Genomic DNA, 16742 nt, shown 5'->3' on the forward strand with positions numbered 1-16742 from the left:
ATAATTTTTCCGGGTTATAATTTTACTATGACAGTCATGCTAGTTTTTTTTACGAGAATGACATAAATTTCAAATCTAGTTTTAACTCACCCGATGATAGTGAAACGCTGACAGCAGAAGTGAATTGTTCGGTGAGTACAGCAGGTTCCAGAACTAACACATTGGCTTTCGAATAGGTTCCTTGGTAAAGCGGCTTTTCGAATTTCAATACTTTTTTAGAAGAGTCATCTGTTGATGTAGATAAAACAATGGATTATGTCAAAAATGGTTAGGGCAACTATGTCAATTAAAAGTTTGGGAATGTGTTTTGATAATGGATACAAATAAATGAATTGAAAAAAAGCGTTGTTACTATTGGTAACTATACAAATACAGTGAAGTGAATCGAAGCTAAGCTGAAGAAGGTTTAACGAGAAGCCATATCAAAATGATTGCGATCAATGGAACAATATCTTGGCATTCACGTCACAGTAAAAGCACGATGAAATACTAAATTTCGTTTTTTTGTTTTGTGAAACCTTTTTAATATCCACTATCATTTATAAGATTGGCTGAAATAATTATGCCTAATGTTAAAAAGAGAAACATCGAGGATTTTGATTAACTGTCGGTTATACGATTTCATCTGAAAAATAAAAAAAAGCAAGCTTAGCCAAGCGGCATAAATAAAAAGAAAATTCTCAATAATTTGGAATAAATTAATGCACTTTTATGGTAATTTGGTAATAATGCAATGATATATGTAAGCCACTTATTAATAGCACATAAAACATTTTTTCGATGGGGTCATTTCTTATTTTACTTTTTTAGTATATAAAAAAATATTATTGTTTTTGATTTTAACTTTCACTCCTGTGCGAGCAATAAAGCAACTTTCTTGTTTTTTAATGTAACTGTTCCAAATGGAACAGAAAAACTTGATCACTAATGTATTGAATAGGACACTAGACATTGTTATCAGTAATTTTGATTTAAAAGTGTCCAAATTTCTGTATTCACTTGTTAGTAAAGATTCCTCCCATTCATCCCGTTTTCTATAGATAGACTATAGAAAACGCACCCAATGAAAGAAAATCCAGTCGTCGTAATTTGTTAAATAACGATAATAGAAATTGTGCTAAGCGGGGACGGAACCTCGAATGTCGTTATTTCTGTATTTTTATTTCAACTTGATTTATTATGACTGGAAATCTGTATTGAAACTTTTTTTTTTTACAATTTAAACCTGCTAAACTGCTTTTGCAGTTTGTCAGCAGGTACATACAGAGAACCCTTCATACAATGACACGGTTAAGTTAATATAAAATAAAAATGTTAAAATATAGTTGCAGTATAAGCGTTAAATATCAGACAAGTACAATTGAAGCAGTCACATCGGAAGAATATCCATATTTAGCATACATAGGTAGGTATAATTTACTATATATCTTTAAGTTCCATTGTGAATTCCAATTAGCTATACAAGGGCCTCAGTAGGGCATCAATAAATCATCTGTGTCCAATAGCCATTTTCTTAGATTATATTTGACTGTACCACATATAAGGTATTATTTTTTATTGACATTGGTAGATTATTAGATATCTTGGGCACAATGTAGTTTAGAGTTACCACTAATCCATCATTTTGAGTGAATCTTGTGTTATGTTTATGGTAGACTCTTTCCTTATACAAGGAATCCGACGATACTTATTTATTATATATTTTTTTTATTTGTTACAATATATGATCAAATATGATTTATTATATAAGTACATTTTTGTTTATTTGTTACAATATATGATCAAATATTTCAAGACCCCTCTTCCATAGAAGCATTAGCTTCTGGCTGGAAGAGGAGTGTACATTGTTTTATTACAATAAGTAAGTAATTAAAAATAAAATGATTTTAAACTTATTTGAAGTGTTTTATTCTTAAGATTAATTCAATTGGAAAATTTTTTATTTTTTGTAAGTTTGTCTTTAAAATATTTTTTCACAGTGTTTATTATTTGGATGTTATCATTAATGTTTCTAATTTCTTCAGGTAGTCGATCGAAAAAAATTCTTGCCCGAAATAAAATGTTTACTTATGATATTATAAAACAATAATCCTCTAACAGGTAAAACATTCAAAGTCCATTACAGTATATTATTTTGATTTTACTTCTGTATGCATTTGTGTATTTATGGATTAATTATTTAATAATGGAGTTTTGTACCGTTTGTATATAGCTTATATTTGTTTTAAATGAATGTCCCCAAGACGTAATTCCATATCGGACAGTGGAATCGGCCAGAGATGAGTAAATTAATTTTAAGGTACTTATAGACACGAAATATTTTATTTTATAAATCCTTATTACTATAGTCCGTAAAATTTTACAAAAAATAGTAATGTGTACATCCCATTTCATGTAGCAGTCAATGTTTACACCCAGATGTGCATATTTTTCGACAAATTCAATGGTTCCACAGCAACATGGCTGTGCAACATTTTTATGTATAAAGTCAAATGTGTGTGTATGTAGGGAATGCATATCATTTTAGTTTTTTTAGCATTTATTATGAGGTCCGCGTTATGAGACCATTTCAGTAGTGCATTGAAATCAAGCTGCATAAGGTTTATTGCAGTAATCAGGTCTTCGTGTGATATTACGAGTGCCGTATCGTCTGCATACTCGAAATTTTAACGAACGAAAACAATCTACTCATAATTGAAACATATATTATATAAAGGGTTGGCCCTAAAATTGACCCCTGTGCGACACCTGTTGTGATATTTATTTACCCTAAATGGTGAGATACAAACCTAGCAGAAACTGGAAGAAATCGGGAAATGTTTTGTGTTCTGATATCTAAAATCGAACGTTGCATAAATATTGCTTTTAGAGATTATTTAAAGAATATCAAGTATAACGCCAAGAGTGATGTAAAATCTTTTTGGAAATTTGTATTCGAAAAGAGGAAAGTTGGTGGGTTTCTGAAGCAAATCTCATGGAATGGACGTTTTCATATTGGTTCCGATACTCCGGAAATATTTGCGGAATACTTTATGTCAGTCTATAGCGAAAGACTAACTAAAAGGGTCAGAAAGGGTTGAATTTGACTCATATGCTCCTAGTGATTACAAAATTGGCGCAACATGTTGATATTTTAAGTGTAAATAAAAATGATTTCCTAGCTGCAATTAAAATACTTAAACTAAAAAAATCTGTTGGACCAGATTTTATAAATAAAATTATTCTGAAATGATGTGCTGAGCCATTAATGTTACCTCTCTTACATATCTTATATTTCACTTAACTATGGAATTTTTTTAATTTCACTTACAAAAAAGCGGCGATAAATCGTGTGTATTCAACAACAGACCTGTGGCGATTCTTTCGGCACCAGCCAAATTGTTTGATCTTAACATACAAAAATATATTTATTGCAAGGTTGAACCTTTTCTTATAAAACAGCAGGATGGGTTTAAAGAGGGCAAATCTACAAAAATTAACTTAATAGCATTCCCGGATTACGTTTAAAATATTTTGAACAACAACAAACAAATAATGATTTTAGTGACAAAGTAAATCACCACATTTTACCAAAAAAACTTGAAAATTTTGGTTTATCACACCGAATGCTTTTATTTTTCCATAATTATTTGTCAAATAGAAAACAATACAATACGGGCAGGTTGCTTCTAAACCCTACCTCACAAATTCTGGGGTCCCTCAAAGGCCTAATTTTCGACCTCTATTATTTTCTATGTTATTATTATTAATGACATACCTCTGTACATAAAATTGGTTCATTTTTTGTTATTTGCTGATGATATTAAACTGTATATCGAAATAAAGATGAAAGAGGACTCCATTCGTTTACAATGCGATACCGACGGCATAGTAGAGTGGAGTAATCGAAATAAACTATACTTTAACAGTGGAAAGTGTACAATTATCATTCATTTGTGATTTAAACTGATTTAATCAATGTATAAAATAGATGAATTTACTAGTAGATGTATGATACATATAAATACAATGAAGTTAGCGAAGAAATTAATACCTTTATTAGGGAGTGCAATGTTGATAATGGTCAGTCCGTCAAGGGAATCTGGCGCCTCAGCTTCAAGCACTAGGACGATGTAAAAATTCTCGCTAAGAATATCATCCGTTAGAGGGATCGTCATTTCGATAGTTACAGAGATTCCGTCAACCGATGTTGGTTTAAAAAAGGCGGCGTAATCTGAAAAAGAGAATATTATTTAAGAAGTTATTTTTTTGGATTTTTAATGATTTTTTTTTATTGAATTCCGTCAATCGATGTTGTTGTGAAGAAGTAGACATAGTCTAAAAAAGAGAAATTTACAATTTTCTCGTAATGCTTGAAACGATGCTGATGGACAATTTTGTGGATAAAATAAAAATAAAATATTAAAAAAAATACTGTTTCAATAAACACATCATCCTGCCACTGAGAGCTTCGTTGCCAAGTCTTATCAAAGCCATCGGTTGAACTGTGTCGTACGTCGTAAATAAGAAAGAGGTAGAGGTTTAAACGGAGTTACCAGCGGTATGCTTCTAAGTTTATAATTATTTACGTTCTCTGATTTAAAGCGAATAGACTATCACTGCCACTGTTCGTGGGGGGCGGATCAATATTCACCCCCAACGTTGATAGTATATAATATAATCGCACTCACCCCCGGATAATTTGAACTGAGCAGGTGTTTCGGCAGTCAAAGCTATTTTCGGTGTGGTCAATCCTTCTGCAGAATATGATGCTTCATAATAAGGAGACTCAAATATCAGTGTTGGTTTGATGACTTCATCTGACAAAAGAAAAATAAAATAGGTTAAGATCAATTCACAAAACTTCTGTTAATAGGTATTAAAACATTTTGTGAGATCACAATTATCAGTAAAATTGATTTTCAAAATTTAATTTTGCCGCAAAACAAAAAAAATAGTTAAAAACCTTTTTTAGGTAGTTCGACGTTTATAACAGTCACGCCTTTGACAGTATTATCTCCTTGCGCCCCCAAAATAAGAGCGATGTGTGAGTTGGATGAAAGGATTTCATTGGTCAAGGGGTCCTTTACTTCGATTTTTACAGTGCTGCCATCCTGGATTATCTTGAAGAAACTGGCGTGTTCTGAAAGCAAAATCATTTATAAAACAAATACTATTCGCATCTTAAAGAAGCTTTAAAATCGTTGTGATGTTAATGAAATAGAAGAAAGATAGATTATTATTTTCGTTACGTAACATTTTCCTAGACTTGGTCGTAACCTAAATTAATTCTTTTCTGGATTAAAAAAAAACTAATTACTATTGAACATCATTCATTTTATTATTTTTTTGGTAAACTAATGTTTTTAAGACAAGATTTTTTATGCATAGCACAAAGGGTAACAATTATTTTACAAGCAATAATTATTCGCCTGAAACACTCATCCACATTGAAAAATTCTCCTGATAAAAGATACATGACGCCAACGGGACTCGAACCCGTGTCCCTTCGATTTCCGGTCGACAGCTCTGACCACTGAGCTATGGCGGCTTATCTCTTACCCGCGAAATGATTCAATATATACTAGTGTTTCATTCAACAATTACTGCTTGTTACATTTTTTCACCTGAAAACAACCATTTTGTTTGAATAGTAGACAGCTGACTTCAATATTATTTGAACTGTTGTTCGCTTACCTCCGGATAATTCAAAAGTAACTCCAATGACTTCTTCTGTAAGTTTTATATCAGGGTCTGATATTACATGGTTTTCCGAATATTTTGCATCATAAAGCGGCTTCTCAAATGTCAAAATTGTTTGCGTGATTTCCTCTAAAAAAATTAATATAAAATATTTTTAAATACTTCAATGAAAGAAAAAAAGTATAACGTTTCATGCATACTCTAGATAATTCATAAATAAACATCAACGTATATGTACATTTTAAAAATAATATTAATATTGTAAATATTGAATTTGAAAAATGAGATGACAACAATTACGTATAATAATTAAGTCCCAATGTTCGAGTGGTGAAAGTCGTTGTCCCGGTTATTAAAACTGAGATCCTGGAATCGATTTACGGTTGAGACCATGGTATTTTTATTTTACTATGTCTTGTTATGTTTCAGAAGAAAATTAACGAAGGTAAAGATCAAAAATTCACAATACTACGATATATTTGGTTCTAAAATAGGTATTAAAACATTTTGTGAGTTCACGATTGTCGGTGAAATTGAATATTAAAATTTTTGTTTTGCCGCAAAACAAGAAAAAAAAAGGTTAAGAACCTTTTTTAGGTAGTTCGACGTTTATAACAGTCACGCCTTTGACAGTATTATCTCCTTGCGCCCCCAAAATAAGAGCGATGTGTGAGTTGGATGAAAGGATTTCATTGGTCAAGGGGTCCTTTACTTCGATTTTTACAGTGCTACCATCCTGGATAATCTTGAAGAAACCGGCGTGTTCTGAAAGCAAAATCGTTTATGAAACCAATACTATTCGTATCCCAAAGAAGCTGAACGATTCATTGTGATGTTAATGAAATAAAAAAAAGATAGATAAGAAACAAGAATAGAATGCCACTTAGATATTTATTTCCGGATACGTAACATTTTCTGAGACTTGGTCGTAACCTATTTTTTTCTTGTGAGGATTTTTTAATTCTTCAATATAAGCACCCGGTAAACTTCCAAAGCAGTTTGTCGGGTGTAAATGATGTTAATGAAATAGACGAAAGACAAATAGGAAAAAAATTTAAGGATGCCACCAAGATATTTATTTCCTGATAATTTTCCAGTGAAATTTTCCCGGACTTGGTCGTAACCAAAATAATTTTGAATCTGGATTAAAAAATTCTAATTATTGTTTGAACATAATTAATCTAATTTGAATAGTAGACAGCTGACTTCAATATTATTTGGACTGTTGTACGCTTACCTCCTGATAATTCAAAGGTAACTCCAATCACCTCTTCTGTAAGTTTTATATCAGGATCTGATATGACATGGTTTTCCGAATATTTTGCGTCATAAAGCGGCTTCTCAAATGTCAAAATTGTTTGCGTGATTTCCTCTGAAAAATAAATAGTAAATATTTTTAAATACTTCATTGAAAGAAAAAAAAATCATGTAAAATAATTAACGCTTCATGCATACTCTAGTTAATTCATAAATAAATATCAATGTACATGGATATTTAAAAAATAATATTAATATTGTAAATATTGAAATTGAAAAATGATATTGCCAAAAATTATGTATAATTATTAGGTCCCAATGGTCAAACCGAGATCCTGGAATCGATTTACAGTTGAGATTTTCTATGTCTTGCTTTGTTTCAGAAGAAAAATAACGTAGGTGAAGATCAAAAATTCACAATACTACAATATTTTTGGTTCTAAAATAGGTATCAAAAAATTTAGTGAGATCACAATGATCGGTAAAATGGATTTTAAAAATTCCTGTTTTTCCCCAAAACAAAAAATAGTGGAGGAACCTTTTTTAGGTAGTTCGACGTTTATAACAGTCACGCCTTTGACAGTATTATCTCCTTGGGCCACCAAAATAAGAGCGATGTGTGAGTTGGACGAAAGGATTTCATTGGTCAAGGGGTCCTTTACTTCGATTTTTACAGTGCTGCCATACTGGATAATCCTGAAGAAACTGGCGTGTTCTGAAAGCAAAATCGTTTATAAAACCAATGCTATTCGTATCCTAAAGAAGCTGAACGATTCGTTGTGATGTTAATGAAATAAAATAAAGATAGATAAGAAACAAGAATAGAATGCCACTTAGATATTTATTTCCGGATACGTAAGATTTTCCGAGACTCGGACCGGTCGTAACCTTTTTTTTTGTGAGGATTTTTTAATTCTTCAATATAAACACCCGGTAAACTTCCAAAGCAGTTAGTCGGGTGTAAATGATGTTAATGAAATAGACGAAAGACAAATAGGAAAAAAAATATAAGAATGCCACCAAGATATTTATTTCCTGATAATTTTCCAGTGAAATTTTTCCGGACTTGGGCGTAACCTAAATCATTTTGAATCTGGATTAAAAAATTCTAATTATTGTTTGAACATAATTAATCTAATTTGAATAGTAGACAGCTGACTTCAATATTATTTGGACTGTTGTACGCTTACCTCCTGATAATTCAAAGGTAACTCCAATCACCTCTTCTGTAAGTTTTATATCAGGATCTGATATGACATGGTTTTCCGAATATTTGGCGTCATAAAGCGGCTTCTCAAATGTCAAAATTGTTTGCGTGATTTCCTCTGAAAAATAAATAGTAAATATTTTTAAATACTTCATTGAAAGAAAAAAAAATCATGTAAAATAATTAACGCTTCATGCATACTCTAGTTAATTCATAAATAAATATCAATGTACATGGATATTTAAAAAATAATATTAATATTGTAAATATTGAAATTGAAAAATGATATTGCCAAAAATTATGTATAATTATTAGGTCCCAATGGTCAAACCGAGATCCTGGAATCGATTTACAGTTGAGATTTTCTATGTCTTGCTTTGTTTCAGAAGAAAAATAACGTAGGTGAAGATCAAAAATTCACAATAGTACAATATTTTTGGTTCTAAAATAGGTATTAAAAAATTTAGTGAGATCACAATGCTCGGTAAAATGGATTTTAAAAATTCCTGTTTTTCCGCAAAACAAAAAATAGTGGAGGAACCTTTTTTAGGTAGTTCGACGTTTATAACAGTCACGCCTTTGACAGTATTATCTCCTTGGGCCCCCAAAATAAGTGCGATGTGTGAGTTGGACGAAAGGATTTCATTGGTCAAGGGGTCCTTTACTTCGATTTTTACAGTGCTACCATCCTGGATAATCTTGAAGAAACGGGCGTGTTCTGAAAGCAAAATCGTTTATGAAACCAATACTATTCGTATCTTAAAGAAGCTGTACGATTCGTTGTGATATTAACGAAATAGAAGAATTATAGATACGAAACAAAAATAGAATGCCACTTAGATATTTTTTTCAAGATACGTAACATTTTTCGAGACTTGGTCGTAACCTTTTTTTTCTATAATAAAATAAAATATTTTGTTTAATAACCACTTAATTTTTACTAATTTTCACATCTACCGGTTTCGTTTCAGTTAAGCTTCATCAAGATGTTAATTAAAAACTAAAATTTAAGACAGAGGTCTGTTGATATAAAATGATTGGTAACGTAAACATCAGAGTGAAAAAACATGTACGTTGCTTAAATGTTAAAGGTTTTTCGGAACTTGCCAATCATTTAATATCAACAAACCATAGTTTTAATAAAATAACCGGTACTAGTCTATTACATAAAAATGGTTGGACTGTTGTACGCTTACCTCCTGATAATTCAAAGGTTACTCCAATCACCTCTTCTGTAAGTTTTATATCAGGATCTGATATGACATGGTTTTCCGAATATTTGGCGTCATAAAGCGGCTTCTCAAACGTCAAAATTGTTTGCGTGATTTCCTCTGAAAAATAAATAGTAAATATTTTTAAATACTTCATTGAAAGAAAAAAAAACATCATGTAAAATAATTAACGCTTCATGCATACTCTAGATAATTCATAAATACATATCAATGTACCTACATGTATATTTAAAAAATAATATTAATATTGTAAATATGTATTGAATTTGAAAAATGATATTGCGAAAAATTAAAAATTATTGAGAATAATAATTAGATCCCAATGGTCAAACCGAGATCCTGGAATCAATTTACAGTTGAGACCATAATCTTTTTATATTTCTATTTCTTGTTATGTTTCAAATGAAAAATAACGAATGAAAAATAACGAGGGTGAAGAACAAAAATTCACAAGACTACGATATATTTGGTTCTAAAATAGGTATTAAAATATTTGGTGAGATCACGATGCTCGGTAAAATGGATTTTAAAAATTCCTGTTTTTCCGCAAAACAATAAATAGTGAAGGAACCTTTTATAGGTAGTTCGACGTTTATAACAGTCACGCCTTTGACAGTATTATCTCCTTGGGCCCCCAAAATAAGAGCGATGTGTGAGTTGGAGGAAAGGATATCATTGGTCAAGGGGTCCTTTACTTCGATTTTTACAGTGCTACCATCCTGGTTAATCTTGAAGAAACTGGCATGTTCTGAAAGCAAAATGTTTTATGAAACAAATACTATTCGTATCTTAAAGAAAATTTACGATCGTTGGGATGTTAATGAAATAGAAGAAAGATAAATAAGAAACAAAAATAGAATGCGACTTAGATATATTTCCGGATACGTAACATTTTCCTAGACTTGGTCATACCCTAAATTAACTCTTTTCTGGATTAAAAAAATTCAAATTATTGTTTGAACATCATTCATTTTGTTTGAATAGTAGACAGCTGACTTCAATATTATTTCGATTGTTGTACGCTTACCTCCTGATAATTCAAAGGTAACTCCAATGACTTCTTCTGTAAGTTTTATATCAGGATCTGATATTACATGGTCTTCCGAATATTTGGCGTCATAAAGCGGCTTCTCAAATGTCAAAATTGTTTGCGTGATTTCCTCTAAAAAATAAATATAAAATATTTTTAAACACTTCATTGAAAGAAAAAAAAAATATGTAAAATAATTCACGTTTTACACGTAGGTACTTTAGATAATTCATAAATTATAATCAATGTACATATTCATTTTTAAAATAATATTAGTATTGTAAATTCTGAACTTGAAAAATGGTCGAGTGGTTAAAGTCATCGTCCCGGTTACTAACACTGAGATCCTGGTTTTACCTTTAAACCTTATAAAACCAAAATGGGTTGACCCCACCCAACAGCTGTCACGATAATAAGTAAAAAAAACTTGCGGATCTTAATAAAATGTTAAACAATAAGAATGTAAAGCGTTGTGCAATAAATGTAATATTATTTGTTTGTAATATTTATTTATTTTGAATTTGTAATATTTTAATACCGTCAACAAAGGGAGCTCAGAAGGTTATCATTGTATTTTATAACTAAAATATTGAGTTTTATAAATACGTACGTAATGAAAGTATAATAATATGTCATGCACATAAATTAAAGTTTCCGTTAGAAGGGAAAAATTACTGTAAAGTCTGTAGGTGCAGATTACAACACAAAATGTATAAAACACACGTGGTTAATGACTCTTACCTTTTTCTGGTAATTGAATAATTATCGTAGTTGTCGTGTAGTCGTTGTGTGATGTAGCTTCCAATAGAAGAACTAGTCTGTTATTTGTCCCTTCTACAATTTCTTCAGGTAGTTTTTCTTTGGTAAAAATCTGTACAATACTTCCGACAATCGTAAAATCGAAGAATTCGGTGCTATCTAAAGATTTACCATAATTAGAACAAATAATACAATTAATTCATAATTGTAACATATATTTTATTGTTGTAAAAAATAAATATAATAATCGTACCTCCAGATAAACGTAGCTCTACTTTGTCGTGATATCCTACTAGTTTAATACCCTCAATTGTCAAATGCTCTTCATCATATGAACCTTTGTATGAGGACTTTTCAAACTTCAACACTTCTTTATCGGTGCAAAAAATAAAACTCATTAGTAACATAACATATTAATAAATATCTGTGCTTCATACATGTAATGAAAATATTCCTAACATGAGATGTTATGAATGATTTGCGTAGCGAGAAACATCAGGGATCACAAAATGAGAAGAAGCAGCCACCACAAATTTCGAACAGTGATATTGGTTCCGCCACCAAAAAATTACAAATTTTCATCTATCCGATTCACTCTCCAAGTACAATCTCATTCTCAAAAATTATAAAACATGTATTATTATGTGAAAATCGTTGGTGGAATTTAGTTTACCTTTGGGATTGGAAATGTATATCGTAGCAGAACCCCCTACGGTGTTTTCCTTCTCAGCGAATAAGGAAAACAGGAAGTGATCCTCAGCCGCCAGCACTTCCTCGGGAATAATTCCTTTTATTGCTATGGTGACAATATTTCCATCGTTTGCCACGGAGAAATATTCATCTGTAAATAGAAAATACCGAAATTGTAGTATTATTTAAATTAATTTATTAGTCGCAGTGACGTACGAGCATTCGGTTGATAAATGACATCAAGAGCATCATACGAGTATATAGTACTCGTAGCAGTATAGTTACTATTATATCTGTGTAAGACATTTTAGATAGGTAATGTCGTCACAGTTACTCTTTGTGCGAAAATACGATTGCTTATTTGGCACGCAACTTTGCTTCCACTTAATTACACACCGAATGTGAACTGCAATTTTATTTTCATATTTTGTATTGTTTGGTGTTGATCTTATCGTCTTAGCAATATTAATATATAAGCCCCACCTGACGAAAAAAATCGGACTCAAAGAGGGGTCTTGTAATAGAAAAACTTGTTCACATGGTATAACCCCATCATTCGGTAATGTTGGTTGTCATTTGGGGTGGCTTGGAAGCGCAAAGCTGAATAGTCAATACAAAAATAGGTGTGATAATCACAAAATATACAATTTGGTTGTTGACGACTAATATCTTAATTCAAGGATTCTTAAATATTGCTGTACCTCGATCCTCTTTTTAAAACAACAGATTTGTCGTAGCTCAATTTGCTTCGAAGACAATGAATATTTTTGAACGTGTTATTTATTTATTATAAAAAAACGATATCACTAGAAATATTTAAAAAAAACTAGTCACGCAAAGCTCCCACAAGGCAGCTTGTCTGCAGATCCTACCATTTTTCTTTAATTTAATAAACATGACACAATATATGTAGTCATTTTGTTGAAAAATTTGCTTAAATTTGATTTCGCGATATTCATCATAATTCCATCAGTCATTGTTTTCATTTGTTTATTTATTTTTAATGCGTTTATTCTGTGTTTATCTACCTTAGGAGAATTTGGGAAGCCGACTGTGGAACGTGCGTTACAAGCGATGGGAGTGTTGTATTTGTTGCAGAATGGAGATGGAGATGTCTTGGGCGAAATGTTTAAAAAATATATGTTAATTATTACAGGTAACGGAATGCACCAATATTGTGTGATACAAATATAATCAAGTTTTTCATATATTCAATGCATTTAGAAATATTTGTTTTTATTATTACAATAATCATGCTTTACTGAGCACCATATTGTTTTTTTTGCCTAATAATTATTATAAATACAAAATCAATTCGTAACGTCATAATTAATACAAAATTGTGCAATTACATTAAAATACTAAGTTATTACGATGTTACTTCATCAGCAGATTAATTAACTATATATAACCACTTTACTAATTAGATTCTTATACGCCGGTTAATCGCTGGTATAGTAAGCCTGGTTTAAAGCCGTGTTTACCATACAAACGTCGTGGAAATAAGTAAAGCTTTTCGCTCTTACAACCTTCATATGGCGTTATATAAACACCAAGTTTATAAGTAAGGGGGATAATTTAAGGGGTGCGGCAAAACAGAGAGTGCAAAAACGGACAGTGCAGTTTTCAAGGGCTATTAAAAAACATTGCATTACATTGATGTGGGAGATGGGTATAGCGGCCATTTCCTTCCTAATTCAATCTTTGAGTTCTTCTAAGGTGTGAGGCCGATGTTTTTTCATTTTCCTTCAGGTAGCCCCACAACGGCTGGGCAACGAAAGATCAGCCATTTTCAAGAAATGTGCGGACGGCGAAGCTCCGGTGTGGTCCGGACCAAACCACGGTTACGACTGAAAACGGCACGACCCTCTCAACACAATGAGACCCTTCGAAGATTCCTACCCCTACCACACTGGATATACCGGCTCTTCAAAACTACACTGTCTGTTTCGCTGCACCCCTATTGCTTGTTTTCTTGGAAATCGATCAGTTCTAATGAAAGGTATAATGAATCGATAGTTTGAAGGTTGAAAATGGAATCGAAAATATAAATAACGTCAATGAAAAATATCAGGATTAGGCGTTTTATGAGGTTACATAAATATAAAACCCGCGTCATCACAGACGGGAAGTGGGTTTTCCACGGCGAATCGCATTTTCGTTAAATTAAAATTAATGAAATTGTTACCATCAAAGACCGACAGTAGAACGTCTATTGAAACTGAAAATTCAATGAGTTCATCGAAGGTTGGGTGTCCGTTCCTGATGGTCCCCGTTTAGTAGGTGCAGGAGTTTTTCTTGAAATTTGGTTACGTCAGGATCTCGAAAAATGTCCAATCGAATGCCGATGACGTAAGCAATATTAAAAAAATATATTTCGTAAATACAAAGTTTTCAAAATACTTACATAAAATATAATGTATTTTACATCAAATCTATTTTCCAGAAGAAAAAACATTACCATGCATTTTGAATGTGACATTGAACCTGAATTAACATATTTTTAGCCCGATAAGGAAATGTTTGCAACTAATCATCGATAGACGTAAAACATGTATTACCCATAGACACCGATAGGACAACATTATCGGCGTAGCCAATTGATATTTCAATTTGATCATCGAGAGTTAGATGTCCATCCCTGATGGTCCCCGTGTAGTAAGTGCTGGAGAACTGCGGCGCGGTGGGCAGTTGGGTTAGAGGGTCTGATGAAAGGGTGATGGTAGCGACACTTGTTCTGGGCTCATCACCGGTTTTATCCACGTCCTAAAAATGTCACGATTAATTAAATAAGGGCCGTCTCAAAACCAAATATTTCTTAATTCATTAAAATAAAGGTGCATAGTCTCGTTCAAAGGGAAATGATTGAATTCCAAATCCACCCAAATCTTTTGGGAAAAATGTTATGTTTTTTCCTCACCGCCTGTTAAAACACTAGTTTTATAAACAAGGCTATCATCATGACTATTTAATATTCCATGTACTTACGGTTGCAAATATCTGGAGGACCAAAGGATCGACTAGCTCGAATATTGCGGTTTTCGTCATCAAAATTCCAGTGTGTACTTTTTTAGAACTGTCCACCTTATCGTATTCCAGTACGAGATAATCATTTTTTTCAATATCGAATATAATTTTTTCATTAGTAAGATCGTAGTCCCGAACTTGTATAGCGCCATAGAAGGTGGAAATAGGTATTCCTGGCGGCATCGGAGTAAGGATTTTGTACTCGTACTTATCTCCAGGAAGAAATTCGGGATCATGATTGTTGGTATCGGTGATCGACACACGGATGATCTATGAAAAAAATAAATCTTTAGTTAATATTTTAAGTAACCCTCACCTATGTATAATATTCAATTATTATACGACATTTGTAGGACAGATCAAGCGTTTCATTATTTTATTCAATAAATTAACTCTTTAAGTAACCCTCATCTTTGTTTAACTGGTAGGACAGACGGAGTGTTTTATAGGCATGGATTTCGAAGGCAATAATCGTATATATTTCGAAGTTGTGTTTTTGAGATAGGTACCTAGGAAGGTGTAAACAGTTTATTTGACTTTGGACTGAATTATTTTCTGGTAACTGAACACAGCCCAAGCCGTTTAAAAATATATATTTTCTTTCATTTATTATTTTTAAACATATTAATTTCGTTTGTCGGTGAGTTGTACATTGGTGAATTCGTGATTGTGTCCCGTCATTTTTCCTGATTTTCAGTTGTACCGTTACGTTGGCAAACAGAAAATTATTTTAAGTGTAATACATCAAACTGAAAAGTACCTGTATCAGCCAACCCTTTTAAATGCATTTTCTACGAACCTTGGTATAAAGTGCAATTTTTTACGTGTTACACAGGTAATAAACATTTTTTACAAAATTAAAATATCTTGGACACTTTTTCGCATAAAATCTCATAAGATCAGCGTGGAAATATATTATTATTCTTAGCTCACCAGTTTTCTTGTTAAGGTTCCGCACTTAAAATCCACAGTTAATCCATAGGTGAGCATCGTTTCCCTTTTTTCATATTCGGCAAAGAGTGCGGTCGGAGATAAAATGAATTGTGTTCCTACAAGCTTCGGTTCCACGTATAATTGTTCAGGCGGAGAATTCAGGGCGTCCGTTTGTGCGGTTTTTTCTATTGCTGGAAAATCAAATATCACGTGATATAATTAGAATATATATTTACGTTCAGGAGATTCTGTCATTCGAACTAATATAGACTTTTAAGCTGCAGCCTTTTGGATAGGTGGCAAGTCATATTACTGCCGTAAAGAAACCAGATTATTTAAATTACCATTCTTACCGTATAGTAACATTTGAATAGCCAAGAGTTTTCCAACATCCCTCTAACCCATGGATGGCCAACCTTTTCAGTAGCCGGGCGAGATTTTAGAAATGAGATTTCCTAGAGGTGAGTTGTACTAGCTCGTCTTAGTACTTGGAACAACTGTACAAGTATAAATAAATACACAGTCCAAATTCCTGTTCCCTAGTATTTCGAACTTGTACTTACTTTTACAAGTAATGGTATGCCGAAAGGAATTATTGCATGGGGTATTGATCTCTCAGTGTCGAATGCATACGAACTACGAACGTTGGAATGTTTTTTTGGTGGTTTTATGTACACTCAAAGAAAAAAATGTGTGCATATGCTCCGTTAGCCACAAGTAGACACCTAAACCTTCCCAATATTGTACATTGCCACAGGTTCTGGAAATTTCTGATATGTTGTTACCCGTCTATTTGGTAGCAGGTGACAATGACATGACTCATATAATGTTAAATCTATTTTCATACATATATTTTATTAATATTAAATTGCGTAATTAAATTTTTCTGTATAAATATTTCATATTCGTTTATTGATTATTGTGT

The 16742-nt window shown here is 32.2% G+C and overlaps 2 protein-coding genes across 7 annotated transcripts in view; both read right to left on the bottom strand.

The window, feature by feature from the left end:
* The window catches only part of LOC149426322 (uncharacterized), a 43508-nt gene that overhangs the window by 13793 nt on the left and 12973 nt on the right, over positions 1–16742 (bottom strand). For all 6 annotated transcript variants that reach the window (XM_089650572.1, XM_089650609.1, XM_089650586.1 and 3 more), the window contains exons 3-7: positions 15818–16008; positions 14846–15154; positions 14419–14623; positions 11841–12008; positions 91–228 (exon numbers count right to left, since the gene is read on the bottom strand). In XM_089650572.1, coding sequence (XP_089506698.1) covers positions 91–228; positions 11841–12008; positions 14419–14623; positions 14846–15154; positions 15818–16008 — 1011 coding nt within the window. The remainder of the gene's footprint in view (positions 1–90; positions 229–11840; positions 12009–14418; positions 14624–14845; positions 15155–15817; positions 16009–16742) is intronic.
* LOC149426323 (uncharacterized) lies at positions 6263–11781 on the bottom strand. Its single transcript, XM_089635077.1, has 8 exons — positions 11763–11781; positions 10406–10540; positions 9950–10126; positions 9343–9477; positions 8688–8864; positions 8130–8264; positions 6920–7054; positions 6263–6447 (listed from the first exon to the last, which is right to left on the bottom strand). Exons 1-8 carry the CDS (start codon positions 11779–11781, stop codon positions 6263–6265), a joined length of 1098 nt encoding a protein of 365 aa, XP_089491203.1.

Source organism: Hesperophylax consimilis, chromosome 1 (assembly GCF_061612785.1).
Source record: "Hesperophylax consimilis isolate HC1 chromosome 1, BYU_Hcon_1.0, whole genome shotgun sequence".
In the NCBI taxonomy this organism is placed as follows: Eukaryota; Metazoa; Arthropoda; class Insecta; order Trichoptera; family Limnephilidae; genus Hesperophylax; species Hesperophylax consimilis.

Bases quoted from the DNA above. Each gene is read 5' to 3' on its own strand.
- LOC149426323 (XM_089635077.1), bottom strand. The intron at 8,265-8,687 runs GTTCCTCCACTA...TTTATTTTTCAG, and splicing joins CGTCGAACTACCTAAAAAAG to AGGAAATCACGCAAACAATT. The intron at 7,055-8,129 runs GTAAGCGTACAA...TTTATTTTTCAG, and splicing joins TACCTTTGAATTATCAGGAG to AGGAAATCACGCAAACAATT.